General features: G+C 41.1%; 1 protein-coding gene and 1 long non-coding RNA gene across 2 annotated transcripts in view; one reads left to right on the top strand and one right to left on the bottom strand.

Moving 5' to 3' along the window:
- Nucleotides 1-27,737, top strand: part of LOC129348608 (uncharacterized) — a 181,417-nt gene that overhangs the window by 38,816 nt on the left and 114,864 nt on the right. The window lies entirely within an intron of this gene.
- lmo1 (LIM domain only 1) lies at nt 1,842-25,784 on the bottom strand. The gene is made up of 4 exons (XM_023269531.3): nt 24,948-25,784; nt 11,158-11,371; nt 3,766-3,891; nt 1,842-2,354 (listed from the first exon to the last, which is right to left on the bottom strand). Exons 1-4 carry the CDS (start codon nt 24,967-24,969, stop codon nt 2,249-2,251), a joined length of 468 nt encoding a protein of 155 aa, XP_023125299.1. The 5' UTR covers nt 24,970-25,784; the 3' UTR covers nt 1,842-2,248.

The following is a 27,737-nucleotide window of genomic DNA, read 5'->3' on the forward strand; positions in this document are numbered from 1 at the left end:
TCTTAATAGTGTCTGTGAGCATGTCTGATTCAAGTGCTGGAGTATTTTATATGACTGAATTGAGATGTGCTTTGTGAGCATGTACACATTCTAGAGATAGATACATAGACAGATAGACAGATAGACATGCATGACAGATCACTCTCAATACTCGGTCTGTATGTGTCAGGTTACCTGGTGAGGTTTTTCCTCATTATTTTTGGGGAAAATGAGCAATCAGCCATATTGCATGGAGCCTGATTGTTTCCCTCTGTAAATCAATCCAGGAATTGCAATTAAAATGTTCTCTTATGTGGTATAATTGATGTCTACCTAATCCTTTATTTGCACACCTGCCGGTGAGTCTGAATTTTTAATGAATTTCTAATTAATGCTCTTTGCACACTTGATTTATGTGTTAGCAAATTATATTGCTGTTCTGTGTCCTGCTGGTAGGAAAGTGCCTACAGAATGTCACACCTGGGTTGAAATCTTAAGTTTACCCGCTTTTCCCCCCAAAAAGGAGGAAGTGATACCATGTTGAATAATAAGAGATACTACAGTCGTGGGGATTAGACATATTAAAGGCCCCCGACAGCACATTCATTCAGCTGAGCCACATTTAGCAAGCTATACCTGCGACAGACTCCCATATCCTGACTCTGTCTTTAGGATTGTATGGCTATATTTGGGGCTTTTATGTGTAACATGCATTAATGTAGCAGCTTGTGTTTTAGTGCAGACTGTGCATTGGTGAGATAAATCATCCCAGTTAATCAAAGCCAGCCAAAGCCTTTTTGTGTCTATGGGTCTGAGGTCTGGTAACGTGATATCTTTATATCGTTAACCTCTGTCCAGACCCCGTGCATGACATATTACCTATTACTCAACTTGAATGGAAATGAAATAGATGATGAGCTGTTAATAATAGGAACATGATGCCAATTTTAAGATTCTCAGGATTCATTTACATTGATGCAAAATTGCTCTAAAATGCGCAATATTATAATAAGAAATTCTGTGACTTTCAACCCAAATAAACTAAAATGAACCACTGGTAATGATTGCAATACTCCAATTAACATAGTTACAAAGCCGTTTATCATCTATATCTTGTTACTTGCTGTGAATAATCTTTATTTATTCTCACCTAGTATCATTTTTTTCTAAGATAGAGATCAACTCATACAGCTACAGGTAATAAGAGAAGTCACTGAAGTGGATTATTACTTGACAGATCAGCTGAGTATTTGACAGCTCTACTAGACTTGGTGTGTTGGCTCCTGGTGTGTGTGTGTGTGTGTGTGTGTGTGAATCAGATATAACCTCATCAGATAAACAGACAGTGTCACACATCTCCATTAACAAAGTCTTCTGGGAAAAGGATTTTTTAATACAGCTCCACACTTCTGTCGCTGATGAGTCTGAATGAGTTCAAACTCAATGAGCATTTATTTTCTCTCTAATTTATTTGCTGTTGCATTTCATTTCCAGGCCAATTCACCCTCATAATCAGATGGCAATTAGTGAAGCATGAATCACAGAGAGCAGCTCAGCTTATCTCACTCCCTTTCATGACACCTGCACGTTCACAACAACACAGTTTGGAGAAGCATTCTTTTATTCCAAATAAAATCTTATTTAGTTCATTTTAAATAGCATTTCTAATTCCATCAGAACTCTGCAAAATGTAATAAAACTTGTTTTGTTGCATCATGTTTTAAAGAGGACTTCAAATATATTTTTCTCTTGCAAGGCTTTTTTTATGGCATTGCAGTTTTTGGATACATGATTACATATCAACACATGGGCAAAACCTCCTCCAACAACTTTGGTTTTGGTCAGAGAAAAAACTCACTATGAACATTTAAGAATCTTTAATTCACACTAGTAATAAAATTGCATTACATTTCATAAAATAAATGTTCCAGTTTATATATACAGAGAAAACAGACTGTACATACCCTCCAGTGAACCATTTCTAAAAGAAAAAGAAAACAAACCTGAAACAAATTTCACAAAACATACAAGCAATACAGTGCTCAGCTAAGCAGGCACAACTGTACATCAAAATTTGTAACTGCTCAGTGTTGGGGTGTGGGAGGGGCAAAAAGATGAACATTTACAATAGAGTCCTTAGGGACTGATAAAGGGGTCTTAAAAAGTATTGCAGGCAAGCAGACAGACGCTTGTCTTTTTTCCAAGTGCAGCAGAACATCAATCTTTTGTGTAAAGTGTGGAGCCGACTGTTGCTGCCATGAGGTTCCAACTATTGAACTTGTGTCTCAAAGCTTCCATTCAGCTGGCCCTCCTCATAGTCCATTTGACACAAAATCATGTTGTTTTTAAGGAAAAACTTGTCCCCCACGCAAAACCTGTTGGCAGACAAAAACACAAGACAAAAACTGTTGTTACAAACACAAAGACGATTACCGTTGGCATCCTGACAAAGCGGTAGCGCCGACTGGCTGACTCTGTCCTTCTCTGGCAGTGACAGTGTCGCATTTAAGATCAATAGGTAATGACGATTTCATTTGATTGCACACATTTGGCTCGCGCACGCTGACACCGTGCCTCTTCGGATTCAAAGCCCATTTTGATGGTCATCATAAATGTGTGGCTTCAAATAGAAGTAGATTAAAAACCTATCCTATTTCAAAGCAAACAGACACGAGCACTGGCACCCAATGAAAGGCAGGTCAGCTTCTCTCTGGCCTGGCAGAAACGACGGTGGCGCCGCAAGAGTTTCCAAGGAAACTCTGCCACGGGGTTAGCTTTTCACACACCAGTTTGGTTCCAGTGCTCCAGAACATTTTTCCTCTAAAGTCTCAGAGTCAACTGAAGAGGGAAAAATAACACACAGCAGCCTGCCCTACTGATGTTCTTCTCTGTGCTGCTGTTTGTTTGCGTGACAGTGGACACAGCTCCATAATGTGACTGAAGGGGAGTGAAGATAAGAATATAGCTGAAAATAGCTTGGCTTTAGCGATGTGCCAGGCTGGTAACACAGTAAATAAGGCTGGTAACAGTCACAGCCGTGGCACTGCCATGCCAGATGAGACCTGGCTTCGTGTCTGCCAGCTGAGAAGAGAGACTGCAGTCATAATTCCCTTACAGCAGGTGTTCACTATGGTAACTGAATCTGGCCCGTAGAAGGTTAATGGGCTTGTGCTGTGTGGAGGAACAGGGTCACAGCACCCCTGACAAGCATGCAAAGGACGTTCTGCTCTCAGAGAGGTGCCATTACTGACAGTATATTAATGGGAAAAAGCAATATTTGGGTATGTCATATTCTATGTACATCACAGCATAGGCTTTGTGCTCACTCCAATTTCATAATAGTTCCTATCCCTTAGGAAACATCATTTCACACCTGTGTAGGTCTACTCTCCAATTCTGGAGGTTTTTTGTATTTTTTTTTTTTTTTTTGTAGCTCCTTTACCTCCTCGGACACATAAGAATAAGAGCTAATTTTACATCCCCCTGGTTTAAAAGATTTACAGATCTACGCACAAACAAGGACAAACTACTAGCAGTGTGTCATAATAGAAAATAATTAGCAGGGCATTACAAAGCAACTTTCATTCTTACAACACAACAAGACAACCACAGTTTCTTTTTTTCCCAAGACATAGAAACTGTGGTCTGCAATAGTGTGCTATTATAATGCACTAAAACTAAGAAATTCATTTGCACCAAAGAGCTTTTTCAAGAATATTTAAGCGGCTGGCCATTTTAGCACTTAAAAAGGCAATACTGTTGTGCAGCTGCGATCCCCATTCTTACCTCTGGTTACAAAGCTGACAGGCAAAACAGTCCAAATGGTAAACATTATCTCTGGCTCTCATCACCATTTCAAAGGCTGGGATCAGTTTACTGCAGGCAGCACAGTTCCCTGTTGTACCAAAGAGCCTGAAAGACAGAGAGCACAGACAGAGATTAACCCACCTTCCCTTTACCTTGATGCAATAAGAGAGCAAACAAAAACATAGCAAAGTGACAGCAAGAACAACAGCAAAAAAAAAGAGAGAAGAAAAGCCGCAGTGGAAGGGGAAACGGCAAAATCAAAATATGCAGAATGTAACACAAAAATCTTTCTTGGCATTCAGTTGGTATTTTTGTTAATGAGAGTTACAAACATAGATCTTAATTCTTGGCTAATGATCTCATTAAAATGATCACATGGTTTTAATCTCCTTCTTCAAAGAATTCCCCTTCTTGAACACTGCAAAAGCAATGAAAACAGGTCTGAGGCAAACCATTTGAACATTTGAAAGTTTTCGTCTTTCAAAACTAAAATACCTAATGAGTCTGTCTCCAACTAAAGCCAGCTGGATTTTTACACAGAGGCTACGTTCTATAATGTAGTCATAAGTTCAAAAAGATTTCTGCTGCAAGGATTCAGGCTCAATCCCTCCTTTCTCTCTCTATCCGTCGTCCTCTTTCATTCAGAGAAGAACCTGAGACAGTGATGGTGGATGTAACCTTGAAGAGTTAACTAAATGTTTCACAGTGAACAGACTCGCTGCTCAAACCTCACTGCAGCTTGTTTAGGGCTTATTAAATAGGAGCCAAATGATAAAGGTCACAAACACAGCAAGAAGGCACTGGTGTAGATCTCTTCTTTGCTCAAAGCAAAGGAACCTCAAATGCTTTTCCCAGTCAGATTTACATTTTCATTTTCCAAGCGCCTGCCCCTATGTTTAATTTGGAGATTCTGAAGCACAGATAGATTTATATATTCTGCAGCAGGGAAAGGGCCGCTTCACAGCTTTGCAAGAGGGGATAAGGCAACAGCAGATTGTCATTCCAACAGTATGTTAAACACTCTTCCCCCAAAACTTGTAGAGCTCAGACAGAGGAGTCGCAGTGTTGATATTCTGCCCCGTTTATGCTAGTCCCATTCAGTTGCTTTCACCTTGTTAAAGAAAATGTCTATCCAGCAGCTCTGCTTCTAATTAGGGGCCACTGCCCCAGAGGAGCAGGAGAGACAGAAACAGAGGGAGGAAGGTTGTTATGTTCCATGAGAGGGATTCACGGGGTGTTAAACTGAGACATTGTTACAACTGGTTACTGTTTCAGTAAAAAACTGAATGTCCTCATACAGTAGACATCTGCCACCCACAGGGTGCTCTGTAGCACAGAGCTGTTTTTTCTTCAGAGAGACACAAAGACTTTTGCTTATCTAAAAAAAAAAATCACACATTCAGTATTGATCCAAAACAGACCAAATATCAGTGCTACAGGAGCTGACCTTGTTATCATTATATTCCAACATTTGTAATATGAGAGATGAGTTTGTTTGTACAAACATTGGGAACTGTGATTTTTTTGAGTTTTCAAACTGATACTAAGTGAAGGTTAATTCACGCAATGATGTCCTTTTCTCTTCCCCAGGGAAGCAAGGCTATGAAAGAGCCCAGAGAGCCTTGGTCGCTTACACAGACCGACTTGCACACACCTATAACAGCTAGAAGGATTATTCTAACCCATCTCCATTACGCCCTGCTGGGCTGCAGACATGGTGCTCAGTTGATACATACAGGTTGTGAAAACGCCTGGTGGGGAAGCCCAGCTTGCCGCTGACACTAAGTTTTACCTTCAGTCAAAGCTGTGACTCACATCTGTGGCCGGTTTTTTACCTTGCAGCTCTATATTCTCTGCAAACCAATAATTCAAATACTGTGGGTATAGCCTCTTTTCGGCTTTTATTATGAGGGCTATTTGAGCTTGGTATTGGAAACTACAAATTTATAACCTCTGTGTCTGGTAAACGCCCACATCTTTCAAACTCCACACCCCCGGCCTGCAAGGAAACAAAATATGCTACAAATAGCACAGAAAGGTTACAGACTTTCGAAGTAGTGGTGTGGCATGTTCTCTTAGCTGATACTGATTCTTCCTTATCATCTAAATAGTCCTCAAACCGTGAAGCAATTCACTTCTTTCATGCTAACCTGATTTCCTTATCTGCTTTGTGATTTACAATCACAGACAGAATTTTGGCACAGAAGAGCTGGATTATAGGAAAGTGCTCCGGATACGGCTGTGTCCCACTCACACAGTTCTTCAGCCAACAGTTGATGTGTCTGGGTCATAATGTGGCATCAACATATGGCTTAATTGAGCTCCTTGTGCTAAGAGGAGATTACAGCCTGAGAGAACTGTTCAAACACATTACACTCTTCTCTTCCTGCTCCTATGAAACTAAAAGCAATCAGAAAGAACCACCGATGCAGCAGTCTCATGAGTAACAGCTGAGGGGGCGCACTGCGTTTAGTAAGCAATGAATTTCACACCAAAACACGATGGAAGCGGGTAGAATGCAACATATTACCACAAAAACCAAAAAAGTAAGTGATGTAAAGTGAATGAGATTAGACATGTTTAGGTGCATTCAAGATTTTGAAACAGAAGGAGGCTGTGTACTGTATGAATGCACTGACAGGGTAAATTATCACCTTTATCTTGTGCTAAAGGATGGACAACACTGTGATTAAAGATCTATAGAGCTGGCCAAGGTGGTGTATTTTACTGAAATAGTCTCTACAAAGAATATGAGCTGTAATTGCTTTTGAAGAACACAAATTCATTTAATTCAAAATAGATTTCTTTTTGTTTGAATGGACTATTTTCTAAAGAATTCCCATGTATTGTTCTGACATGTCCTGTATTGTAAGTGTGCAGTGGCTCATGCACTTCAATTTCCCTGGTCATTTGGATTGAATGCACCCATATTCTCTGAAGGAAAGTAGAAAAAAAATCTACATCAACACTGTGTTTTTTTTTTCTCCAACATTTTGGTTTAAATAGAATGGCAAATTTTTCCAAAATATTATTATTCAGAGCAGCTTGTAATGCACTGAGTCCTGCGTGTTGCACAGATCAGGCATCATGAATGATTTAAATTTCATTTTAAAAATAAAATTTAAATGGATTAGAGGGTTAGGAGTGCTGATTTGGATTGCGCTCTACAACTGGTGAGACATTCAGGCACGGATTTCTGTACAGGATAATGCAGCATAAAGTAAAAGTGAGTGTGTGTTTATTAGGAAATTTCAGATTTCATTATCTGATGTACCCAGATAGAATAGGACAATTTGTATTATTTATTCATAATAGATTGTAGGGCTGTAACTAGAGTAGCAACTATAGTGGTAAAAAAAAAATCCCAGAACCAAATGTGACAACTTCTAATGTCTTGTTTCCTCCAGTCCGAGCAAACGATATTTAGTTTACTTTCTTATATGACAAGTAAAGCAGCAAATTCTTCTTCACGCTTCATCCACCTCCACCTGCTGCACATATACTCCAGATCTCTTCATACAAACACCTGTCTTACACATATATGTAAAATATATATATTACTGCAGTCTTTGTATGAAAGGGCAATGCATATTTTAATTTAATTCATTTTATAGAGTGCAAATTAATTTCAGTTTTTTATTCGTCTGACTATTGTCACCGTTTTCTGTGGGTCACAACACACATTTGTTCTTCATTTTAATTCATCAGCATACTGTACTTCCAGTGGTAAGTTATATTATATTTACCAGAAACTGAATTTCTTTCTCCCCCTCATCTGTCTCTGATTATAGGCTTTAGCACTTGGATCACTAGTCATCATTGTTGTCGTAAAGATCTAATTATATGCATACTGAGTTGGTTTGTAAACAATTAAGTTGCGTCTCAATTTAGGTTCTTAATTTTTGCTGGCTCATTCTGAAGTCTGGAAATAAAGTAATTTCTCATGGCTTATAGGCATTCAATAGCAGCATGCACCCCTGAATATTCTGTCCTTCCCACCATCTTCAACGACCGTTCTCTGTAACCTGTAAAGGAGTTCTTATTTAGTAGCTAAAAATGTAACTTTGTTTGCTGGTGTGGGATGTTGCGAGCGGAGTTGGACCGCAAGAACGTAAAGTAGCTCTGCTTCCTCTGTTATTGAGTTATTACAATGGGTCTTTAGAGAAAAGAGGGCCTTCTTTAGTTCTTTCAACTTCCTGCTTTGCTAACTTCAAACCCTTAAAGCTCCTACAGTGCATCATCTGCCTCTCTGTATTGCTTCCCTCAGATTGGGCTATGGCTCTTGAAGTTTTCTACCTGTTCTCTGAGCTCTTTGAGACTTCCCTGCCTACACAGGGTTTGTCAGATTTCATAAAAGGGAAAGCTGTTAATGCATGCATCGCATGTTCTGACCTTCCCCAACAGTTGTGTCTTTTTCAAAGTGTAAACCTTTCTGTTCGGATCTATCTCGCCTAAAAAGAAGAGCAACTGTTACGGAGGAAGAGCAACTGTTTTACTTCCTAAAGGAGTGAGGAGAGGACTGATCTGAAAAACAGTCACATCCAGATGGAGCTATCATCTTCCCCCTGCTATTTCATCGGTTTGTGGATAACTTATAATGTTCATTATCTTGAAAACGTTTTCCTCTTCCAGTTAATTATACTCAATTTTGATAAGTGGAGGACTATTATGTCCTCTCTAGTATATGAAATAGAAGATTAAATGATTTCAGGCTTCAAGTCCTGATGATCACACCATGACTATATTGTCAACCCTCTGGTGATGTCATAAATCCTTTGGCCCTAGACATAAAGGAAATTCCTAATTAATTCATAGTTCTTGTTTTCGGTGAAACAATGTGGCCAAGTTGCTAATAAAAGATTCTTTTGATACAGCGTAGGTAGATTAGAACTGAACTTTTTGTTGGTGCATGATTTTGAAGGGCAGGGGAGGACACTGCCTGAGGTGTGTGTGCGTGTGCATTTTTGATGTCTGTGTGTGTGCGTGTTGAAGTGAAAGATTCGGGAAAGTGTGAGTGCATTCAATAAGTTGCTAATGCCACTGAAGGACAATCACAGATGGAGCTCCTATAATAATTAATGTGAGCATGGCAGGGTTCCAAACCCTGGGAAATAACCAAAGTGTGTTTGATCCACTGCTTGTCTTTAATGAAGTGCAGGAGGCTAATTCAGTGCACAGATTTAACTTCATTACTGCAGGTGAGGGGAGCCTTCGTCTTACTGCTCAGAAAAGAAGGAATGAAAAGGAAACGGGCTCCGGATGGAGGCTGCATCACCTACTTTCGAATACACTGGTCTCTCAAACTGCCTCTTCTCTATACGCAAGGCAAGGTTTTTAATTTGTTCCATAATAGAATTCATCTCAAGCATCTCAGCCATTAAGTGTTCTGCATTTGTCGCAGGCTGAAGAGCCGGCGAGTGGGATGGATTTCATTAGACAATCTGGGGCAGCACAGGAGCACAGGAAGCTCTCTACTCCTCTTCCCTTTTTATTCTTATTTTAGTATTCCTTACTCTTGATTTCATATGTCATTCTCCTTATTTTATCCCTTCTCTGACCTCTACATCTTACTGGACTAATGTGCAAGAAAGCTCTTCCTCCTCCCTTCACTGTGCCGGTAAGGTCTTATGACTTAGCGGTTGGGGTTGCTATCCTTTCAGCTGATGTATTTTACCAAGTGAAACTCCGAGCTTCATCATTTTTGCCTTTTCTCGGTCATTTGCCCATTTATTATTACCTCATCTGCACCATCTGCCCCTTCTGGGGGCAACATCACGTCTTCCTGGACCTCTCACTGCATCTTAAAAGCATTAACTGTGGGTGGGGACTGATGGATGGTAATGGCCTATCTCAACGTAACATCCCTAAGCACCTCTCAAGTGGGTTGCAGCTTCTTCCAGGTCAGAGAAGAGCTGAGATGAAAGTGAAATATTATTAAAAGCTATGAGTGGGATAGGAGGAAAACCAAGTTGATTAAAGGTCTCCTTACGATGAATTTTAGCAGTGATTTGAAATTAGGCAGCTCTTTTTAATTTACTCAAATTATAATAATAAATGTATCCAAACCAAACTGTGTGTCAGCAAGTCAGAGATAACAGCGAGGGAGCTGAAAGACAAGCAGGCAGAAGGGACATGGAGAAAGAGAAAGGGGGAGGACAGTGCAGGATAGGCAGTTTTGGGAAGGGGGGGGGCCCAAGGCACCGGCATCCCTAAGTCGGTCCCAAGGGATTCCCTCTCGGATAAATGGTAGGGAATGTGACCTAACGCCCAGGAAATGGTCATGTTTAATTTAACAAGCAGATGGCAGGGGCATCTGAGGAGGGGGGTGGCACTGGTGAAGCAACAAGCCTGCCTGGAGGTTTCTCACAGCTTACAGCTCTGGTACAACTGAGAACATGTTTACTCCATGACACAAGTCCTGTGTTCATGTAAACACAGAGGAGAGAATCACCACCAACAACGTGTAATTTTCCTTTTTAGGTTGTGTTTTACTGCGTTACAGTCTTGTCATATCTGTTAAAGGTAAAGCCAGGTTTTGTCAAATTCAGTGAATATCTCCTCACAGTCCGCTATCTGTCTGTTCTGTGTGTACGCTACATAGCCCTGGTCGATCTATACGACGTTAGTCCAGGGTCTCCCGTGCACAATGATGCTCATGCACAGAATGGGAGGAGAGAGGGTGGAGATGGGGGAGACAATGGGAGTGAGAGGGATGGTGAATCTGACACATGCTTACTAACTAAATGGGAAAACTAGCTGATTATCAGCAATCTTTCTTCAGAATCGCAGACTCCAAATGTAATGCTATAAAAATTGCATAAAGGATTATTAGGAAAAAATAAATATTACCAGTCAAAGCTAGAAACGGGTCACTATTATAGATATTATTTACATGTCTGCATGCTGTGGATGCAGTTATACAAAAATGTCATAACTGTGTGGTTCATGATTTCATGGTTGCATATTATTTTTGTATAGTATTTGTGAATTACAGTTACGGAAGTATGCTGCTTACAAAATTCCCCAAATATCTTTTTTCTGCCTATGCAAAATGTCTGTGTAGCAACATCCTGAAATAACATTACCTTCTGCTATATGCAGGCGGTAAAAGAATATGACAAACTCCACCATCATATTTCCGTGATGTTATTACAACATTTGAGGAGTCTTTGCATGATGTAGACTGATTTTAACTGTGTTTAGGAGCCACAGTGAACACACTGAGAAGCCAACGCAAATCCCTACCAGCAAGAGGTTAAAAAAAAAAAAAGAAAAAAGATGTAGTGATCTTTTTAAGTCACAGTGCTCACGGGATGGCACGGCTTTTGTGATTGTTGTGAGTGGAGAAAGGTAATTGTGTGTGTTTCTTGCCTCAGGTAGTCCCTGCGACAGAGGATGAGGTTGGCTTTCGTATAGAGGGTGGAGCCCACCTCCCCCAGGCGGCAGTCACAGCAGGCACATTTGAGACAGTCCTCATGCCAGTATTTGTCCAGGGCCTTGAGCAGGTAGCGGTCTTTAATCTTGCGATTGCAGCCAGCACACCCCTTCTGTTTCCCTTTGGGCTGGACGGAGAGCATCGGCACACCTGTAGTGATAAGGAGACAAACAGCCATGCGTGATTTACGGCCCAGGAACACGAGTGACTTTTCATGTTCTCTTTTTGATAAGCTGGCTGCTTCTCGAGGCGTCTAAGCCTGGCCTCGCACACGGCCACAGCACACTGCCTACCTGCTTCATATGCATTACAGAAAACATTCTTCCATGTAGATAGGCACACAGGTCACATTGGACTACAAAGCCTTGACTTACTTGTTCCACTACGAACACGCTGTAATACAAAAGTTACACGATCACTGGCAGCAGGCTTCAGAAGCAGGGGCATGTCTTATGTATTTGTGAGAATAGGAGACACAATGTTTATTTTGCCTACTGCGGTATTTACAACAAGCTGTGTAGTATGTTAGTTACCTACCATTTCATTCAAAGCCCATTTCACTCAACTGTCCGCAGCTGTAAAAGCTCCTCATGGGCTTTGTTTGGTATAGATTAACATTAACCTTTTAAAAAGCCTCTGACCACAAAAACGTTGCTACCAGACCCCAGTGAGATATGTTATGGCCTAAGTGCCTTTTAGCATACGCTCACTCTGTGTGTTTCATCCAGACACACTCAGGGACACACACTGCCACAGGCTCACGCACACACAGAAGCACGTGTGCACACAAACCACAGACACACACACACACACACACACACACACACACACACACTGTTCCCTGCTCAGTGCATTACAGCCTTTCCTCCTTTTACACTTATCTGTACTCATGTGTCTGCAATGAGCGAGCCTAAGTTACCAAACTCGCAAATTGCCCTGCTGTCACGCAGGTCCCCTTTAAGTGCGCCTTTTAGCCTCCTAAAGGACAAATAAAGTCCATTTAATAACTGCACTAAACACTAATAGTCTATGTGTGGTTGACATTTGTGTTTGGACTAAAAGCCCCCCTCAGGCCACTGCTGGTACAGAGGCAGGGGCGCACAGCTCCCCTCTGTAGCACTAACAGGTCTGCCACAGCTGAAAGCACAAGACAACAGCTCTTAAGACACTCTCTCACACACTGAGCTATTGATCCGTCTAAAAGAACACACAGTGGACGCCACTTGCCACTCTACTTTCAAAACACATTTCTCTCTCTCTTTCTAAAAAAAAGACTGGACACTCTGCATCACAGGGGGTTAGACCAGCAGTTTGTATGTGTGGGTATCTGTAAAGGCCCATTTTAAAGATGTTGCACAGAGTTTTATATGAAATGTCACTGTTTCACTGTTGCACTTTAGAGGGGTGCACAGGTACATTTTATCCAGGGCAGATAAAGTTTTTGTTTACATTTCTTTGCCATGAAAGTATTTACAGTTGTGACAGTGTGCTCGGTGGTTGTGTAATGTTTGAATACGGTCATTTTGGCTTTAACTTCTGCAGCTTGCTGTGTGATAAACACAGCGTCGGTAGGTAACATGGGACTGCTTCACTCTGAGCACTGTTTTTCTCAGTTAAGTCTGTCAGGTTCACTCTCTTTCACAAAAATCCTATTCCACTTTTCAGAGGAACTTCTTTAGAATAGCAAATCATTTTCTCGCTCTCTTTCTGTCTCCTTCGCATGCGCGTACACATATGTAAATGGACTCACAAAGTACCTTATTGGATCCAGATTTGCTCTGCAATTTTTGGCCATCCTCACATCAATATTGCTATGAATGTAATATAATTAGCATTCCCCCTTTTAAAAAAGAGGTGAAAGGAATAGGAGAGCTTGTTAGTCAAATTTATGGCTTTGGTTTATATGTCAGTAAGTGCTCCAGTGGTGTTGAGCCGTCTTATTTCTTTATCAGAAGTGGAAAGGAGAGGCTAATTGGTCCAGTGCTGGTGATGGGAGCCATCAATTAGCGTTCTGCCTGCCCTCCAGCTCCCTCACCTCCCTCCCTTCCCAAAACAGAACCCTTGAAGCTGCCGCATTAGGATCACAAAACCTGCTATAAATACCAATGTTCAGTGTAAATGAAGCTAAAAAGCTTCAAATTCAAGCCACACTGGATAAGGGCGGACTCTTCTACCTGTATTTCATGGCTTGTTAGGGGAGCTCTCTGCAGGTATGCCAACAGTGCTCGCCTGACAGGCTTCTACAGAACTAAAAACAGTCTTAATGAGGAGAGAGAGAGAATGCCTGCGTGAGTGTGTGTGTGTGAGTGTGTGTGTGTGTGTGTGTGTGTGTGTGTGTGTGTGTGTGTGTGTGTGTGTGTGTGTGTGTGTGTGTCTGTGTACGTGTGCATGCGTGTGCACTTCAGAGCTTGTGCAAAGAAAACGAAAGGAGTTGCAGCAATTCCCTGAGGGATCGCAAAAATCTTTAATTTGCCTTTTATGACACCTAATTAGTTATTCTACTCAAAATCTTTGCTTTAAATAAGAGAACTAATTATACAAAAAGGTTGTTCCTCCACCTCCAGAGAACCACTTCTAATTGGTTGAGACCACCACCTGCCACACACTCCTTAACCATATCATGTGTGTGTTTTACATCACGTTTGAAAAGGCCAAAGCTTAACCTATCCTGCAGTCACTGTGTGCTGCTCAACCCCGCCACTGGATGCACACTTTGCTTTAAAACCCTGCTCGGCATCATTAAAGTGACAACACTGTCTGTGTCTTAGTGTGACCCAGGTTCTGTGTTTGCAGTTAGTCAGACATTCGTTTCTCAGTACATACGTCTTGGTCCTTGAGGCTTGTCTGTAAAAGAGGGATGTGTCTATGAAGGCACACCTAATGCCTGCCAGGAAACCAGCATGCACATTTCAACTGCTGCCTTTTTCTTGAAGCCATTGCAGGGAACAAACACGGGTTTGATGTCTTCTACCAAAGCAGCCTCTGGAAAACAGCTTTAATAGTAGTGTAGCAAGCAGTAGCTAAAACCTACTAAACAAAGAGCAGTGACAGAAAAAAATGATTGTGTAAAGTAAATGTCTTTTCAATTCCCTTAATGCCATGAGACATTTTCTTGCACCTGTCACCACTCCCGGCGCTCTGTGAAACGGTGGAGTACAACAGAACCTCCAATGCTTGCCACCTCCCAGAAAGAAAAGCTGCATTATGAAAGGAAGCAGCAGCCTCCACTTAATCCAATCCATTTAACAGATACAAGTGCCACTGACCTTCCAGTGTCATTTGATGTCACCAAAAGCATGCCTCTCCACATCACGATTCATTCTCCAACAAGGGATGCATTTTACCCCTCAAAGTGGAGAGACAGCACTTGCCCTGCCAAATATCCTTTCCTGAGAAGGAATTTAATTTGCCATTAGTACTGTGTGTAAAGGCCTGTCATCTCTCTCTTTCTTTAAGATTCTATCTTTCAAGAATATGTATAGTTAGTTTTACTCGGCCCAAGCAGTCTGTCAGAGCATGTATTTTCCATTATAGATAGCATCCGATTTCTGTTACCCCATTTACACTTCCATCTCGGCAGCTATCAAAAAATCACATCAGTCCACAAACCTTTTTTTTTGATATACTTAAGGTTTTAAAAGAAAATCTGTTCGGAGCACTCAAGGAAATAGAAAATAGAAAATCACAATTATCACATAGACATGGCAAGACTGAAAAGACAGATGTTTTGCCTCAAACCCCCTTTTCTTGTCATTATCACTAAACTGTTTTGTTGCTATTTTTTGTGTGAGCAGGTGCTTGAATTGTATGCGACATAGAGTAACGTATACAGGTTTCCTGTGAATCCCAAGACAATTATCAGCTCTGCTTTGTCATTTCATTCAGACTAAGGAAAGACCAGCTGTAAGTGTTTTTGTGAATTTTACATAATTTTTTACCTCTATTTCAAGGGCTTGAACTAGCAAAGGTTAACCTGACAATGATTTAACTGCTAGATCATTTTAAAGTTGTTCAACTACTCAATTTATATGATTGTTTTTGTAAATTGTAAGGAAATTCACTTCCAAACTCATGGTTTCTAGCACTACACCACTAAACATGATCCCAGTGGAACAGCTGCTCTCACAGACACTCAACCTTAATGGCAGAGAGGACAGTTACATCTGCTTCTCTGTTTTGTTAAATGTCTTTTGATCAATTAAGAGCGCTGACGCCATGGTGTGATGCAGACTTTGCTGGTTCACAGGGAGGTAAAGGATCTTGATGAGAATCGCTCAGCCTTCCTGACACATGGGGAGGGAGGTGGGCTTTCAAGGAAGTGGAAGCTGGCCCTGGGTGGGCCTCCTCTCGGGGGCCCCTATAATTCCGACTCCCAGCTGCACTAAATAAGACGGTGTTAGCCACCAGCGTGGTGAATAAACAGACTGCGATGCTCGGGGAAATTAGATACTACATTACCAAATGATTGCATTTATCTGGAACAAGTGCATTTGTCATCATCATCACCAGCACCACCATCATCTCTTAATTCAAAGCACTCCTGCACAAGATATCAGCCAGACATTAATGGCCTACAATGAATGTCTAAACTGCTGCATGAAGTTACCAAACCAGTGCACATTAACCCTGCATGACTGAATGAATCATCTTGAATAAATCTTAGAGGCAGCATTATATTATATTATATTATATTATATTATATTATATTATATTATATTATATTATATTATATTATATTATATTATATTATATTATATTATTTTGTAATTCCTATTAATGGCTCTTAAGAGATGAAAAGAGGAATGAACGTATAGAATGGGGAAAAATTCTCAAATTTCTGTGTTGATTTTGTATTAGACAAACTCTCATAGTGTCTCTGAGTCTGCAGTTTACAGGCTCCAGGGTCCGATTTGAACCAGTCCTTTGTGTTTCAGCCACCACTGTAAATGCTGTGGCCATGGCAATTCCAAATAAAATTTGTCCCTTGGCCAAGGTGTCTGCCACTGAGGTTAATAGGGATCTCATGCAGATGTCTTGCCATTGTGCGCATAAATCAGCCCCTCTCATTCAGCTTCCATCATGGCTGTAATTGAGCCTATAGACATGCTTCTTTATCGCGAAGACAAAATACAAGACATCTGGTAATAATATCAGCTGGAATACACATGTCAGTTGAAAGCTGATGAGCATATTCGGAATGATAAACAAAATAAAGACCACTGATTCATGGTCCTATCGTTAGCTGGAGCACAGGAAAAGATATGCATGGAAACACACACACACACACACACACACACACACACACACACACACACACACACACACACACACACACACACACACACATGAGGGAACACATACACTCTCTTTCAAATTAGGTAGTTTCTTACAAGGTCCAAGTCCATATTACATTTCATACTGGCTGTGTTTTTTTCTTATAATTTGCTCTAAGAGCCTTCTATATTACTGTACGGCATGCTACTTTTCCAGATGGTTGTGTATGAATGCTGGGGTCTGTGAGGTGATTTCTGGGACTGTATGCATGCTATGATTATGACATAATTAACACCCACAGTAAGTGGGAGAGAGAGCAGACAGGGCCGGTGCAGTTGAGGAGGGGACTGTTCATTAACAAGATGCACTCTCTCAAACTTTGCAGCTTGCTGTGGCTAATAAGCCCCGCTGAAACGGAGACCAGCCGTCCCTTGCATTGACCCTGGCACTGCCCAGGATAAGGGAGGGTTTTGTCTCCTGGAATAATTGCTCTTTTCACATGTTACAAGTGTCCTGACCCCCACGGTCGGCAGCCACTTTCCCTACCATAATTACTCCTGATCCGCTCCAAATGAGTCAGCCGCATTAGGGCTGCAATAACACTGGCCCAGCTTCAAGCGCGGCATGGGGAGTCTCAGCAGAGCAGCCTGGAACAGGACTGCCTTTTCTCCCAGCCTACGGTCATTTCCATCACGTCAGAGGTGCATTTCTTACACTTGAAGTCAGCACGAAGGCCCTGGGCCCTTTTCTGAGGCTTACAGAAGGCATTGTTAGCTCCTGGTGCTCACTGCTCACTGTGGTTTGGCTGCAGACTCCATCCCAATTAACGGAAAACTTCATTAGGGTGTTTTTTTCCACACTTTTCAGCCCCCTATTATTTTTAATTTATTCACATGGGGTTAATTAAAAGAAATGTATCACAGAGATATGCAACAGCTTTCTAATTAAATTCATTGCTGCTTTTTTTTAAGACATGAAACTGGCAGAGTTTCCAAATTATTACAGAAGGCGACTTGTTCCAACCCTTGGTTGCTCAGTAGTAGGTTGAGATTAGAGCTCTGCAAGGTAAGCTGTCAACAGCAGAAAGAGTGAAGAAGGGAGAGATGGGAAAAGAAAATGAGAGCGAGGGAATAAGATGAAGGAGGAGGAGGAGAAAAGACACAAAACATTCATGGTTTTATCATGCAGGTTTTTACCCCAAATAAACCCATGAGAGCTTTTAAAAAAAAGGACCGTCAGTGTTAACGAAGCAAGGAAAAGATTTGGTATTGCATCCAGCCAATCACGTGTGACCGTATTACTAGGCTTTGACTGCTGTTGGTCTGGGATATTTAGTTTAAACATTTTTCATTTAGGTGCAAGCTGTCAATAACTGAGAAGGCGAGTGCACCGTCATTTTAAGTCCTTTTAGGTTCAAGATAAATCGACGTATCCTCCAGAGTCTGCATTTGAGACTGAATGAAGGAAAAAAACATATATTCTCAAAGTATATACATTTAAACTTTCATAGAAGAGGCAGTCTGATCTGCCACTGCATGATTCCTGTCAAAAACAAAAGAAATCAAACCATTAGACCTGTCACAGCCACTTTCCGCCATCTGGAACAGAATGCACAAACACTTTTTAGTCCGCATTAAAAATGCATCTGGAGAGGAATTAATGTAGCCCCTCTAAAGTTTGTGTCACTCATGAGGTCAGGAAGTGATGTACAAAATCCTCCCCACTCCCCAGCAATTACCGCACACTTATTATTTCAAAGGATATGCCAGGAGACAGGTGTGCCATTCAGGGTCCTCAGTGTGTTGAAAATGGAAGGGAAGAAGGAACACCATACTGTGGTGCACTGTGTGAGGTTCTTTAATCTTGAATAATGCAAATTCCCCACAGGGGGCAGTTATTTGGCAGCATGGGCCTCTAATGTCATTCAAGCACCTATTCCCACACCTGATAGGGTAAATAATGAGGGCGGTTGGGTGGGTGCACAATTAGAGAAGAGGTCTTCATGAAGATTCATGGTGATGTCATGTGGGATGGTAAACCAAGTTGTCGCTCTGTCCTAAAGCTCTCAAGAGAGAAATACTATAGATATTATTTGATGTTTCATTATGATCAAGGCTTTAATGAATTCCTTTTAACACTTTTATATTACCTCATAATATAAAGACTGACCCTATTTCCTTACGGGGTAATTCTGGTTACTGGCTAAAATCAAATGGCACTTCAGCTGGAGAAAACTGGTCAAATGAAATGGAATAAAATGAAAAGTAATGCGAATGGAATGGGGGGAGGGGGAGTCTAAAGTCTCAGAGACAAATTCAAGTTCACATGGAGTTCATTGGAAATGTGTGTTGATGGCGGTTGTCATTTTCATCTGAATCTATAGTTACAAACATCTTAGTTAAGCACTTGATTAAATCAACAACATCATACCCCAAACCTAATCTATTAGTTTTAAAAGAAAAAGAACTACAGTCCTTAATCAGGCTTTAATTAAGGTTTTATTTACTGAAGGTCACCCAATAAGAGGTTAGCTCTCAGCAAGTTTTCTATTTACCAGCAAGATAACTGAAATATCTTGAGGAAGTGTGAAGCCTCCATCTTCATTTTCTTTGGATTCTTGTGGTAAAAATCCGCTCTAAGAAGGCTTTTAATTTAGTTGTGTTTGACGTAAATAAATTCTTGTTAGATTTCAACAAAATCAAGCAAAGGTCATTTTAAGCTTGGTTAGAAATTTAAATACATACTGTGTGGGAAAACCAAAGAACTGTAGGTCACAAGGAAACAGAATACAAATTGTCCAAGAAGACTAAAGCGACCTCTGGGTTATTAAACTGAGCAGCATCTTCATCTGACTGTGAAGGCAGGAAAAGGCAAAAGCAGTGAAAAAGAAAACTCACAGCACATCATAACGAGAATCCGTAAGTTCCGACCGAAGGCAAAACTTAGTTTTGGACATCCAACCTGCATACAGCACTAGAGAATTCAGTAAAGTGGTGTGGAGTTAACACTCGAAGTCTAAAAGCCCCGCTAGCAACCCCTAGAGGCCATCCTGCTCCTCACACCCACAAGAACAAAGTATCTTTTACTGACCAACCGACAGTGCCACCCTCAGAGCCACACTCACACAGGCAGCGCCAAAAATAAATAAAAATACTCAGCAAAGGAGACCAGGGCCTTTGTAAATGGGAATTATGGCATTGGCAAGAATTCCTGTTGGCACTGGGAGGTGTGCACTATAGAGGGAATACAACAGACCTCTTCATACGGACTCCTAAAAATATAATGTAATATTGAATTTCTGCAGGTGTCCATTTCCTCGTGTTTAGAATAGACCAGTGCTAATCAAACCGATGAATACTTGCTTTACAGCTTAAAATGGCACACGGCCGTTTTTACAGTTACCCACTGCTTCTACTACCTTTGAAAATAACATCAGTCCACATGTTTCCCTGTAAATAGAAATTTCCACAAGAAGTTCAGCAAATGCCATAATTTTTATATGACCTTTTTACCCTGTTCCATACCTCCATAGATGCCTTCAAGATCTGCTTAATACTAAAGAATAGTGACTCAGTTTGCTGTAAGACACAAAAAAGATGTCAGTGTAATTATGATTTGAGTGAAAATTACATTGTAGCAATCAAACAAATGCACAAACTGTCATTTCTATTCTGGGTCTACAATCCTATCAGATATGTCAAATGCTCCATTTTCCGTTGTAATAAAGCTCTCAGCTAACGGACCACTGTACTTTTGACATCTGCTCATCTCAAGAACTTTGCTGCATGTCATTCGTTTTCCCCCGTCTCCTGTCTTCCTTTTCTAAGCCTGTGATGACGGAATAAAGGAAAAATGATTTTCCAGAGAGCAGAGAATTAGCTTAACAAAGTGCATCCGAATGCTACGCGAGTCAGAACAGAGAGTGCAATTGGCAAACTGATGAATAAATAACCTTATGTAAACAAAAAAAAACAAACAACTGATGAGCTGTTGCAGGAAGTGTGTGTGTGTGTGTGTGTGTGTGTGTGTTTGTGGAGGCTTCAGCGTATGAACTCTTGTTTTTTTTTCACCTTGACGTGAGTGTTGTCAACAGCAGCTGGAGACAGTCAGCTTTGCAATGACAGGTGGCAGTGAGACCTGCCTCCAAAAGTTCAAACTTAAAAGTAACTAGCTATAAATATATACAGTATATATACAGTATATATATATATATATATATGTATATCTTAAATATATATATATATATATATATATATATATATATATATATATATATATATATATATATATATATATATATACATGATTTTTACTTTTTGCAGGTGGGAATAGGTTTTTATTGTACTATGTCTATGTACATCTACATGCATTTCAGAACTTTATGAGACACTGTGTTTTGAACATGTTTTCAAGCAATGATTCATCTCTATTTGTCAGAATATTTGTGGATTTTTTTTTAAATAAGGTCTCATTCTAACATTTGCCCTGCTTTTATATTTTTCTGGGAGTTTCACTATTCACAAACGACTTCATACCAGAAATTCCTCTTGAAGTTGAAAATATCATTTGGAGTGAACGAAAATAAAGGGTCAGACTTGGGACAACACAACAGGGATCGACTGTTCTCTGTGATGCATGTGGTAGCCGCAGATCTTATTGTGAGAATTTGTGTGATAACATGGCTAGCATGTGGCCTCTGGCAATAATAAAAGGGATGCTCTTACAGCTCAAGAGTGCATAATTGAGTTTGTGCACCACACTGATGAGTGCAGCCATTTACATCGAAGGCAGGTGGGTGCACTCGCTAACACGTGTCTCTTAAGTCTCAATTCGGTCCCTTTGAATTCCACTCAGATCACGGAAAATGATACACATCTCCCACACTCGTAAATGTGAGACGATCAGGACTGATAGGGATCTAGAGGTTTAGTGGTGACAGACGAAATTGTCTCGAGTGAGAATTCTGCATTTGTAAGATCAGACTCAGATTAGATGGAATTAAACACTCGCAGCCGAAAATAGTATTAATGTGATTTTTTTGTTAATTTTTTTCTTCCATGAGCTTAGCTAAAATGAATAATGAGAACAGATTTAGCATAATATGGTCGGACTAAACACTGAGGTTGCAAGATATGTTACCTGTCAGTGCAGGGTAGATAATGGTATTATCACATATGTATGGTTTGGTGCTGTTTTGTAAAGGGAATGCAAATAAACAAGGAGATTAAGCTGTCCATCTTGCAGTCATTGAAACACCACTGTCTCCTGACAAACTGTGTTTGAGTAAAAATTGGAAAAGTACAGCTGAGGCGATGCAGGTGCCTATAATAAAGCTTAATGGAAAAAAACTGTAGTGACATAAGAAATATCAAAAGAAGCAATGTGTTTGTAATATTGTTCAAGGCCTAGAGCACAAAAACCAGATGTAATTTCAATATTTGAAATGGGCAAGTTTAATTTTGAAGTAAGAGCAAACCAATAAGCTGAGAAAATAGCAAATACAAGAGAGCAAATTGCATTCCTTTGTAAAAGTGAAAAGACTTAAGGAACATATAAAAGTAATCTCCAACTGGAAATTAGAAATCAACCCTCAGAAACCAAATAACAGAAAAGAAATATTACTGTCCACTTTCTAAATCAATATAACATCGCTACAAGACAGTATTACCATGGTAACACTGGTAAAGAATGAAGCAATTCTTATTATTTCAAAATAAAAATCGGAGCCTGAAGCCCAAGTTTTATTACAGCAGCCGAGAGATCGTCAGTCTGTATTCATCTGAAGCATTGCTTTTCAATCACATGCTTTATGAATGTACAAATTTCAGTGGACAGTATGATAACAGGATCTTAAATTAACAAGCAAAGGTAACCAGAAATGTATCAGTAGCTGGAGGATTTCTCCTCTGCTCAGGTCTGTAAAGAGTACACTGTAGTTATGTTAATGTTCAGCAAAAATATGCCTTCAGCGTGGACCCACTTTCTTCTCCTGCAGTTGGTATGAAGAAAGAGAGAAAATGGCTGAGTTGCTTTTTCCCTCTCAAATTAGACACAAATTGGAACCTCATATCATGGGGTGAAATGAAATGTTGACACAGAATATTTTGGTACATGTGTTGCTATTCATTGCTAACCATAACCTGCATATTAGGTCATTTCACAGAGCAGTGCCTGTATTCCTTTTGCAGTCCTCCTCCGTACTCCCAGAGTCAGAGCTTTAACCAGAGAGGGTGTATTACAAGGTTATGACCTAATCATCTGAAAATGAAGTGATTAGTTTACACTGTGCATGCGACTTGTGACAGACTAGACGGGCAACGTGCACATGCAACACGAAACTAACATGAGAAATATTTTAGGTTTAATCCCAACAAGTTATTGTGGAAATTACAACTTACAGCAGTGTGTCTAAAATGTTAAATTTTGTCTCCTAACAGACCGATACAGCGGGAAATTATTCTTTTTAGGCAGATTTTCTCAATGGAGCTGAGATAAGGGAGCACAGGGATTCATTTCTGGTAATTGCTTTTGCAGCACAAATTGTTGCAGACTTTTCTAAGAGAAGTCAGAGTTCAAAAACAGTCTGCCAAACAAGCAGCATCATTACTTGGTTGCCAACTTGGATCGGCTGGCTTTGAACACAGAACCAGACACAGCGGTGATCTGTTTTATAGGCAGCATAAGGACTGAAATATGAACACTTAAAGCTCCTCGGACAAACAAACGCAGGCAAAACAGTAAATCAATCAAGAAAAACAGAGTAATCATACGCATACACCCATGTGGCCACCCTAAAACACCGACGCACACCTCCCTCGCCACGTACGCATGCATTTATTTGTGCAAGGCACTAAGTGGATACATTAGACAAGAAGGTTGAATTGACAAGCCTATAACTTTAGAGCCAATAAACGCTAAGAGGCACCACAGTGAAAGGAGACCAGATCCAAGCTGCTCTGTCGACAACCTGGCCAAAACGCTGGAGCTGCTGGTAGGGCCCAGCAAATAAAGGGTGAAGCTTTTAGGCAATGAGCAGCAGGTGATCTCAGCTTTTCTGCAAGTCCTAATGCTCCTAAAAGCCTCTCTCCCTGGTTCTGTAATTGGGCATCAGTAGTTAATGTAGTATTGACTGCATTACATGCTCCTGTGCATCCTTTCCCACTAATGCCATTTGCATCACCTTGTACATTTACCATATTGCTTAGCCAATAACTGTTAAAAGCAATCTGAATCATGAATCATATAGCGAACTTTTAGCTAGACAGACATCCAAAGGAGACAATTTACAGTTGAGTTAATTTGAGTACATTAGCAGCACAACATGGATTCAGTCAGACAGAGCAATTTATGTCTCTGCCGCAATCCTTTTATTGGTTTTTAGATGTGTAAGTGAAAGGATGCTCTGCTAAGATAGATGAAATATCCATTCTCAAACATAAATAATGGGTTACAAATGCATCCATTACTTTTGGGGGGGTGGAGGAGGAACCCTGGATAAACTCAAGAAACGCACCTCAGTTTGGGAAATGACACCAAAAATGTGTTTTATGGTCCCTGGAGGCTGTCACTGTGCATGCCAGCAGGTGGTCTGAATTGTTTGCAAATCAACCCTCAAAATACTCTTAAAGAAGTGGCAGGATGAAGGCAGAACATCCCAGAATTGCTTCATTTCAGACCCCATAAGTCCTCCAGTGGGACTACTGTAAATAAGTCTTTATTTGGAATATTCCTATCATATTGCATGAATGCATGTACACTGAGAGGCTGAATGTGATAAATGCACCGCACAGCTCAACATCAGTTTAATCCAAAGTGGGACGTCATTAGAGGCGAGTTTGATTTAAATTAAAATTAATTAGATTGCCTCACCCATTAACCTAAATACATTGAAATAGATAAGTAATGCAAGTAGGCCTATTTTGATGGAAAGTAAGTGAACGTTGCACGGCGCTATCCATAATTTGCAATCAAGTTAAAAGCACTCTGCTGTCATCTCCCATCCCGTGGTGATGTCAAAGGCTGCCTCGCCAACTTCGCAGACGCAAAAAGCACTTAGAGGAAGGAAAAAGAAAAGAGGAGCCACATGCACTGCAGTCCGCGGAGTATCCTCAAACTCCGGGTTACACAGCAGAAAAAAAAAAGATCTAAATAAACATGCAACTCCTCCAAAAAACAAACAACACAAAACAAAAAAAACAAACTGCCGTGGTTGTGTATTTGTGGCAACTTCACGGTGCACAAAGCAGCCACAATACATGCACGTTTCTTGGCGAAAACACCCGGAGCCTGTCGTGACTGAAATAGGGGTTGAAAAGCCAACGTTGGAGCGGAGGCTGCGGGTGCGCAGGGTCCGGGGCGAGAGGGGAGACACTCAGACGTGTAAAAATGTCACGAGTTTGCCGTGTTTCTCCCCCCCAGGTTACAGCATCCCACGGTGGGAGATGTTACTCACCCTCTTCCTTGTCCAACACCATCGTCCTGAGGAACGAGGAGTCCTTCCCCGGGCGATCCGTCCTCGGCTCCAGCAGGCTGCACCGCTCGGTCTGCTCGGAGCTTCTCCTGGAAATGGCTTTGAAACGCGCGGTTGACTAGACTACGCCTCGATCAAACCGAAACCCTGGAAAGATGAATTGCCGTCTGCACGTTTTCTCCCCCTCCTATCAATAATAATTCATACGCGGAATACGGCGACAAACACGGTGATAACCCTCTATCCGGGCTGAACTGTAACGCGAATAAATAGCGATCAGACCGCGCTGCTTGCTCTTGATAAATTCCATGCGAATAAAGCGGAGAGAGAGAAAAAAAGAGGCAAAACAATGAAAAGCGGCAGAAATCGAGTGTTTCCTATCTGTAAGTGTGCACACACGGTCGGATCAGGCGCTCAGACTGAACGGCTGAGCTCTCCTCTGCTCTTAATATTCTCTCTTTCTCGCTCTCATTTGCTCCCAAACAGCAACTATATTCGAACAAATCCAATTGCAAATCTGACAATTGCTAAAAGCGAACTCGCGCCGCCTCTCTCCCAGTTTATGTGCCGCGCTCGCCTCTGCTGCTACTGAATAAATGCGCGCAGTTTCCAGAGACCCTCGGATTCCCCTGTTAATTAAATCAATTCATTATGCTCAGATCTGATTAGCAGCCCTTCCCCCCTCTTTGAATCAATTATTCAATACACAAACATAATTGCTTGTGCCAGAGGTGTCTAAGTATTAGCTTATTTAACTCCAAGGACACTAATTACCCCTAGGGCAAGGGAACTTTTCTCATTAATTCTGACAAAACACAAAAGCACAGCTAAGGGAAAGTGTGTGTGTGTGTGTGTGTGTGTGTGTGTGTGTGTGTGTGTGTGTGTGTGTGTGTGTGTGTGTGTGTGTGTGTGTGTGTGTGTGTGTGTGTGTGTGTGTGTGTGTGTGTGAGAGTGTGTGAGAGAGAGAGAGAGAGACTTGGTCTGCCTGCCAGTCTGAATGTGTGTGATAGAGAGAGAGAAAGAGGGAGCGCGCATGCACGTAAGGTTGTATTGATGCACGTGTGCACGCACGCGGGTGCGTGTGTCAAAGAGAGGGGGAGACAGAGAGCGAGAGAGAGCGAGGAGGGAGAGAGACACTGAGTGAGAGTGATGCTGCTCCATCGGTGCCTGGTACAGTTTGAGTAAACACAAAATGCGCTTATTGTTTTCTTCTTCTTCTCCTGACTTTTTCCCCCTTCTTCTTCCTGCAGAATCTAATAGAAATAGCATCTAATTGCGGTCTATTTAGCAGTTAATTAGTGTCCAGACGCAGTTATCATACAGGCTGCAGATAAACAGTCGTTTCAAAAGAGACGGCACAACAGATGGGCTGCGTTTTTGATTAGTGGGTAGATAGAAGGTTCAGTTTCGAATCTGGTAATATAATTGTTGCCTGTTATTGCCAAGATGAAAGTGTTGCTGTTTCATGGTGGAGCCTTAAATAGCACCACTTTCACTTGCCCTGCGGAGACTGTTAACCAATTAAGGGTGAGATCCAACAAAGATTAGCCATTTAGGAGAGTGGAGTGGAGTATAGCTATAATAATGCTGGTTCGTCAGCAGCCAGCAGGCTGTCTGTGGTGTGAGCTTGCTCAGTCTGTCCTTGCCTTCTGTTACATTTTGCACCAGATATTACAAACCCTACTCTAAGCACATTATCATTAGCCTCTCTAAAATCAAATGACTGAGATAAATAATTGTGATAATAATTGTTCTCAAACTACTCCTATTAGACTTCATTTTGGTGACTTTTTTCAGCAGTGAAACCTCATCTGTGAAGATATTTTTTTTATGTCTGCTTAAAGTGGAGTTGAAGTACAAACTTTGGAGATGTGTTGATTGAAAATCCACATAGGAGTTCTTTTATTTTGAAGTGACCAACGCTGCTATGCTTCCATAGATTCAGCTTTTACAGTATGCTACAGTGCATGGGCTACACATGCATTTCCGTGTGATAATTATCCTGCTCTGCATTGGAAATAAAGATTTTATAGTCCCTTCTAATGTGACTAGGCGCTACAAATCTGAGGTATAAAGCTCACTGTACATAGCCCATAGGGATAATTTCAGTTCTCAGGGCAGCAGGCTGTGGTGAGATTGGGTTGGCCCTGAAATCAATGGGCTGATCCCTCTCTGTGCAGCTTTCTGGCTGACACGCCTGACTTTTCATCTCCACGGTCACATAGATTGATGACTTATGACCGAGAATGTATGTTTGCTGACCTCTAGCAAAGTGAGTGACACATAATTAATCCAATCACACAGAAAACTGGAAAGGAAAAGGGAAGAATGGTTCAGTATCATCGGGGCTCGGCTTCAAATAGCCATTTGACATTTGAATGTGAGGACCATTCAGTGAGAGAACGGAAATGGTGTGTGTGAAGGGTGTGTAATAATGGATGGAGCTGGGAATTTACCACAATAACCTCACTGATGAATCGTGTGTTTTAGTCAACGTCTTCTATAAAATCATGTAGCTGATGAAGTTTCATGTTTATTAAAGTGTCACCAGTGTTTGATCCTGTCTTGGATTGGTGAAGTACATGCAGACACCATGTTTAAACTGTTTTAAAGATGATCATATGTGAAGACATGGACAGGTTGCACAGTCCCTCTCAATAAAGGTAGTTCTCATCAGTTTAAATTAGCTGTATTACCTTTGTGTTAGGACACAACATTGTGTGTCTTTGATACCTGGTTCATGTAGGCCGTGGTGTACCTCTCAGCCCCTCA

Source organism: Amphiprion ocellaris, chromosome 1 (genome assembly GCF_022539595.1).
Source record: "Amphiprion ocellaris isolate individual 3 ecotype Okinawa chromosome 1, ASM2253959v1, whole genome shotgun sequence".
NCBI lineage: Eukaryota > Metazoa > Chordata > Actinopteri > Pomacentridae > Amphiprion > Amphiprion ocellaris.

Bases quoted from the DNA above. Each gene is read 5' to 3' on its own strand.
- lmo1 (XM_023269531.3), bottom strand. From the start codon at position 24,969: ATGGTGTTGGACAAGGAAGAGG. The intron at 11,372-24,947 runs GTGAGTAACATC...TTATCACTACAG, and splicing joins GGTGTTGGACAAGGAAGAGG to GTGTGCCGATGCTCTCCGTC. The intron at 3,892-11,157 runs GCAAGAAACACA...TCTGTCTTTCAG, and splicing joins TGTCGCAGGGACTACCTGAG to GCTCTTTGGTACAACAGGGA.